The 7,062-nt window shown below is 31.1% G+C and overlaps 1 protein-coding gene across 1 annotated transcript; it reads right to left on the bottom strand.

The window, feature by feature from the left end:
• Positions 1–134: 134 nt before the first annotated feature.
• LOC128171579 (uncharacterized) lies at positions 135–6,730 on the bottom strand. The gene is made up of 6 exons (XM_052837378.1): positions 6,486–6,730; positions 4,772–4,882; positions 2,689–2,728; positions 1,721–1,833; positions 1,425–1,478; positions 135–1,324 (listed from the first exon to the last, which is right to left on the bottom strand). Exons 1-6 carry the CDS (start codon positions 6,649–6,651, stop codon positions 141–143), a joined length of 1,668 nt encoding a protein of 555 aa, XP_052693338.1. The 5' UTR covers positions 6,652–6,730; the 3' UTR covers positions 135–140.
• Positions 6,731–7,062: the final 332 nt, after the last annotated feature.

The following is a 7,062-nucleotide window of genomic DNA, read 5'->3' as shown; positions in this document are numbered from 1 at the left end:
CTTGTTCCTTTTAATTAATTAAAATTGATTTAATCTCTGCGAAATGAATTAATATTATCGTTATTCCGTATGAATCAAACATGTAGTTTATGCCAGTAACGTTTAATGAGTGGAAAACAAAACGCTTGAATTTTTTATTCCTAAATCGACGCTTTTCCTAATTTTTTTTGAAATTGCCTCCATTGGTCTTGTTTGATCTCCAAAACAGGTTTCACATCTCGTAAACGTTCACATGGATTGCAATTAATTTTTTTTTCTTTAACCCACCCTTTTAAATCTTCTTGTTTGGAAAATTCAAGCAGTTTATCAAAATGATAGGTTCCAAAAACTATTAGAGCCATTCTTTTTATAACGGCATGTTGCAATCTGTAGTTTGACGTATCTGCGTTCTTGACCACAAACTCTTTCGACAGTAAGGATGTCAAATAATTTTTGTGTCTATCCTTTTCTTCAAGCGTGCTTTTGAAAATTGAGTCATTCAGCTCATCGCCTACATTTCTCAATTTAATACCGAGAGATTTCATTTGTGTTGTTTTGCTCTTGTCATTTTTATTGATACCACATTGGCATGACTTGAGTATTTCATTAAGCATATCGTTTGTGGTGTCAAAATCTATCTCCATTTGATTCAGACTCATATAAACCAACATCAGAAACTTTTTACTATCTTCGGAATAATGCATATCTTCTAATTGCCTCTTTAAATATCGTAAAGGACGATTACAAAATACCACTGGACCAATTTTTTGGAATGCACTACATCTTAAAAACAAAGCACATGTTTCCGGGTATCCCAATGAATGACCTGTACCTTTTAAAGCTAGCTGTTCAACTTTACTAAAATTTTCATTTGGACTGAAAACTTCAAATTGTGAGTCCAGAATTTGAATTCTATCTCCCTTTGTTAATTTCTTTGTAAGATTTATGAATCTGACATCATCTTCGCATGGAATAAGAGATTTGACAAAACCATACAAATGTTCCATATTCTCCTCTAGTGTAATAATTATGAACGGTTTTTTCCCTGAGCGTAACATATTTTCAAATAAAGTATTTATTTTTTCCCTTAACTGATCCTTTTCACCGTTCGTTATTTCCTTTAAAATCGCTCCATCAAAGATAATGGGTTCATTACCAACATCGAATTTTAAAGGAATTTGCATAATGATTGGATGTGTATTGGTGACAGACTTGTATATTTGTTTAGCTGTTGCCGTTTTTCCAGATCCCCACAGTCCTGTCAAACAAAGTAGTTTTCCACCGCTTTTTATGAACTTCACTCCTTCGTCAAATGCTGCAGATTCGTAAAAAGGCTCCTTTAAACCTGGTTGATAGAAATAATCGAGATAATTTATTACGACATTAGAAGTTTTCTAAACAATCGTTTCATAATAGTGTTTCTTTTATTTTAAGAATGTTCATACCATTTAGTAGAAGCAGTGGTCGTAAACTCTCCTCCTCTTCCTTCTGATTTCGTTCTAAATAATATTGTTAAGAAAATAAGGGTTTGCAAATCTAAAACAAGCAGATTAAAAGCTAAAACATGTAGTGAATTAAATTATTAAACAACAATGAACCAGTGTTAACTAGTAATAATTAAATGAGAAAAATATAGAGTTTCACATTTCCAAATCATAAATAATAAAGTTTACCAAAAAAAACTTGGGTAGCATAGCGATAAGTTTATAAAATATCATTCATACGACAAATAATGACTTACTTTTTGGCCAAATTTTATACAAAACACAGCTCACTAAGAGAAGACTTATCAGAACTGATGCTCCTGCTACGACAAAGATCCATGATAGTGGGGTTATATTTTCTTTAGAAACACTAAATAAAACGCACAAAAATCATTAAAGTAGGTTGTTTGAATGTTGATTACAAACATTACTCTTAACTCTCACTTCAATTATTCTCTAAATATTAGAATTGCATCAAGATATTGCTTTTCAATTGTATCTTTAATGAAACATTAGTAAAAATTATTACCCCGCAAAAACAAGTATTTGATTTCAGAAAGTGTAATTAAGATATTAAAACATAGCATTATATGTTATTGTTGCGAAGTATTATGATGCAAAGTCTTTTGTTCATATTTTATGTTACTTCTTCAGAAAATTTCAACTTTTCAATGAATTGTTAGTAACATACTGTAGAATTCTGATGAGTCAATCTAACAATATATAACATTATAATACATCGGAATAGTATTTGGCATTACACTTATCAATGAAGTATAACATGCACATAAAAATGAACTGAAAATGAAAATAACAATGTTTTCAATATTCTACGTGTCATGATTAGCTAGAATTAGTAACGAACAAGTAATACCAATCAGAAAAAAGTAAACATTACACGATTAGACGGAATAAACACAATAAAGATAACGATATAATATCTAACTAAAGAGTCGAAATTTATCTTTTAAAACACAATCAACAATCACACTGTCAATGCCAAAAGATATCTTGCCTAATAATATTACACAATATATTATGAGTGACTGTAACCTGAACAGTATATGAAGTAAGCATGCAGTTCACAAATTTCATGGGGTTTTTAAAAACTAATTTTTATTATTTAATTCCTTTAAAATAAGTGCCTAGTTTTCTGTAATTTTGTTGATTTATTAGGATACGTGTTATATATATTTGAAAGATTAAAGTTGACAGAAATACTCACTTTACATCACCTGCTATTGATGAGTTTAGACACGCAGGATCTGGAATATGAATTGAAAAAGCATTGTAAGAATACGTTCTGTAATTTAAAAATGATCTACTAACGTACAGGTATTTATAGTTCAACGAATAACCATATTTTTAGGACATGAAACAATGATACATTTTTTTTTTAAATTGCAGGACTTTTTTAAACAATGGGACAATTTAAAACTCTGTTACTAAAATCCTTAACTCTTAAGGAAAATTTGTAATGGATGTCTGAATATAAATAATAACAAGAGGCCCATGGGCCACATCGCTCCCCTGAGCAACATTATACATAATAAGATAAGCTTCATGAAGTCATATTCAAAATATTGGGACAATGAATGATTAAAACAGATCCTGTATTAAAAGACTTTCAAAATTTTCTACCCATGCTCTTATGTTGAGCCCCTTTTGTAACTAGATGATTTCATAGTTATATCACATATTGAGCATTACCATTCTCAAAAAAATCTTTAGTTAAACAACTGTTCATATGAATATAAACCTACATCAAACTTTGAACTCCTTGTGTGGCCCAAGAATTATCCAGGACCACAGTCTAAACAACTGAGAATCAACAAATATCAATATATGTTTGCATATTTGTAATACGATATAATATAATATACCTGAGTATGCTTCCACACAAGTTACAGCTTTTTTGGCCAATTGGTTTTTGAGAGGAATATTTTTAAAGATTTTTCTCTGCATATTTCACCCCAGGTGAGCTAACAATTATTTATGTCTCTGCTAAATGTGCATACATTTGGTATTTCCATCAGCAAAATTAATTTCCGTTTAGACTGAATAGACTAGAGAAAATACTGACAACTAGCCTTAAACACTTTACTCAACTATTACGCAAAGATCATACCGTATTACCATTAGAATTTGTATATTAGTTGTTAATGTACCGTACCCGTTAATGATTCTTATTTTCCGCAAGTAAATAGTCAGCTGTCTTAGTTACCGATGTATATGTTTGATTAATACGTAACAATTACAAAATACAGGCGATAGTTCCCCCAAGTTACAAACCTTAATTCATGAAAGCGAAACGAAAATCAAAACAAGCTAAAAACCACCGTCAAAGGTGAAAATGTCAACGCATTGGAATATTTAATTTCAATTTACTTCACAAAATCGGCATTAATGTATCTTGCATGTTTCAAAGATTCCTTTCGCACGCGAACTGTTCCACAACAACTTAATCCATCTTTGTCAGATGGACGCATTTATCGTTCAAAATGGCCGCTTCAAAGAGGTTTTTGAGATATGGAATCCCGAACCCGAAGTTATAAACTGATCGAAGCCTACCCCTTCCAATTATTATTTTCGTAATAACTCAAATTCGGAAAAAGATCGATTGGCCCTTAATTTTTGCAATTTATTATTTCCTTTCCATAAGGATTATTTATGTAAAATTGCGTAGAATTTGACTCAGTAGTTCTTGAGAAGAATATTTTTAAAAATGTACCTCCCTTTTTCTACAGTTTGAGGTTTTCTCCGCTTTTAATAAAGATCGGTCTTTCATTTCTGCAATTTATATTCGCCTTACCATAAAGATGCTTTGTGTCAAATTTGGTTAAAATTGGCCAAACGGTTTTAGATGTAAAAAAAAAGTTTACAGACGGACAGACTGACGGACGGACGACGGACAAAATGTGATCAGAATAGCTCACTTGAGCTTTCAGCTCAGGTGAGACAAAAACTTGCTAGAAATTACGACGATTTGAACAACTTAAATGAAAGTAAAAAAAAACTGATAAATATAACTTTTCAGTCTATAGATTATTAATTAAAAAGTGTAAATTATTTCCTTATAACATATTGCCTCTACCTGATAGATTTATGCAAAAAACAGGGTTTGTAAAATCTTGAAACATTACATAATAACGGGTAATAGGTTATTTTAATAGGTTATAGGTTGTTTGTTTGTTATCATATTTATTTATTTAAAAGAAACTTCAAGATCCCTGTCAACTTTTGAAACATTATTACATATCTGAAACATTTAATGAAAATCAAGAACTATATATACTAAAAGGTCTTACACTTGTAGACCTCGTTAGATTGAAACTGTTTCTTTGGACATGACCCCGTGGATACATTACAAGGAACTACATTAAGAGCGTTGGCCTCGGTGTTGTATTCCGGACAGTAGTCTATAAACAAGATTTAAACCCTGGTGTAAACTAAAAATGTTAAATTAATTGTTAATAACTGCCATACGTCAACAAAATTTGTTTTAAAGTAAAGTTTAGTCATTATCTAAAAAATTGTGATAAGTAAATAAAAGCAATTAAACTAATAAACAACACGTCCTTCAAACGTCAAGTTCATTTTTATCAAAACAATTTCTGACCCTACGATACTGCATACTATCATTGTTTTGTAATGAATCAGGATGCCAACATGCCTTAACAGTCACTTGAGTACCAGAGCCTGTCGAGAAATCTCATATATGCATTGAACTAATTTTCATTCCGGAGAAAAAATAATAATTAAAATATGGTATTGGCCTGACACCTCCCCTACATTATTACATGTAAAAAGGACTATGAAACCTGTAATTTTTATAACAGACTTTACTAGATCATAATAGAGTGCATGACCTGATTTGAAAAGGTGCAAGACTCTAATAGGAAATAATTTTCCTATATTTATTAACTTAAGATAGCTTTTATGTGTATATGTTATCATAGATCATATAAAGATCGCATATTTTTTTTAACAACCCCACCTCTCAATCCCAGGGGTCATAAACTCTCCTCTATGTCAATTTACCACACGTCAGTATTTTGGCTAGCTAATTATTACTTTACTATTTACAAGTCTATCTGTTTATTTAGAAACTGTTCTGGGTTTTTTGCTGTTTTGTTGTATATAATATAAATGATTGTTAAATTCTTTTAATCATTCAACTTTTTAACTACATAATTTACAATTATTAATTATCGATTATAAAGAAACAAAGGGACGCGTTTCCTTAATCAACTTATACAACACCAACAATCCCCACCAGAGGCTTTCATAATACCTTAAATTTGATTTACAGATTCATTTATTCTCTTTTTAAGTATTTACTTATTTCTTTCATTAAGATTCAATTGCAGAATAAAATAATAAGATATTTTTATATAATATACAACAGTCTCCACTTAAGCCAGAAACACTAGAGGTTTTAAAACATCAAATGCATTAACACTATATTACCGTTTTGGCCCCGCCCTAGAGCCTTAACCTCTACCCCGGGCACATTAAAATTTTGGTAGAGGACTCTCTGGTCTACTTAATTCTGAATTCAGTTTTTCTTACAGATGTGTGTGAGCAGAGTAGAAGATTTTCGAAAAATTGACAATTTTGTCCTGCCCCTAAGGCCCCTATGCATTACACTTTTGGAAGAAATGGCTGTGTAAGTTTTAAAAAGTTAAAAATGTTAAATTGATAACACAAGACGGACGACGACGCACGACGACGGAGAACAACCTATTGCAATAGGTAGGCCAGGTGACTAAAAAATGACTAATGTATTTTTTACAACAACTGGAAATAATAGCTTGTACATGTACACTCGTTTGATTAATGTATATTGGTTGTATCCAGAAAATACAATGCAATACAATATTTAAAAGCATGCATTTAGAGTTTTAAAACATGCTCTGAATACAAAACACAAGACATATACGTTTGACTGTGTTTTATTTTCAAAATACAATTACACTTATTAATGTAAAATGGCTGATAGTGATATTGATTAATACATACTTGGTTGGACCCAGACGTACTGTATACATATCTCACCCAATCTCTTTCCATCATCTTGGATACAATGATAAACCTTGCTGACCGACTTCTGACAATTAAAGGATTCTTTATCTTCGTCATATACAGTTTTATTTAACGCACAAGGCGTTTTTCGTACTTTAAACATGGCTTCCCTTTGCGATCTAATTTATTTATAGCATTAAGCATATGATCATTTAACAGTGATCCACTTGTCACTGAGAGTTATTTTATCGCACAACATGCATATCAAATACTACGTACGATATCATGATAACAAAAGTAAACTATATGCTATCATTACACGGAAATATTTACACCAAGTGTTTGTCCCTAAAAACACTCTCTTGTAACAGTTTTTGTCAAGGCCACATGCAATTTCCGATACTTTTTAAGAATTAATAATTTTCATAAAGAATGAGATCACATAATACACATATTTCCCTTTATGTACAATTTGAGGTTGAACTGTTTGCAAGTGGATTTTTAATTCATCGTTAATCTAAACATGTTATGTTGTAACGTGGATGAGCCAGGCGTTCTCCAAATAACAGTTAAG

The sequence above is a fragment of the Crassostrea angulata genome, chromosome 1, assembly GCF_025612915.1.
Source record: "Crassostrea angulata isolate pt1a10 chromosome 1, ASM2561291v2, whole genome shotgun sequence".
Lineage (NCBI taxonomy): Eukaryota > Metazoa > Mollusca > Bivalvia > Ostreida > Ostreidae > Magallana > Magallana angulata.
This window is presented reverse-complemented; position numbering and strand designations above follow the sequence as displayed.

What these genes read in the sequence shown, in the direction of transcription:
- LOC128171579 (XM_052837378.1), bottom strand. Translation starts at nt 6,651, where the DNA reads ATGTTTAAAGTACGAAAAACGCCTTGTGCGTTAAATAAAACTGTATAT. An exon ending in TCAATAGCAGGTGATGTAAA is followed by an intron (nt 1,834 to 2,688) that starts GTGAGTATTTCT and finishes CGTTTTATTTAG; the next exon opens with TGTTTCTAAAGAAAATATAA. An exon ending in ACCACTGCTTCTACTAAATG is followed by an intron (nt 1,325 to 1,424) that starts GTATGAACATTC and finishes TCTATCAACCAG; the next exon opens with GTTTAAAGGAGCCTTTTTAC.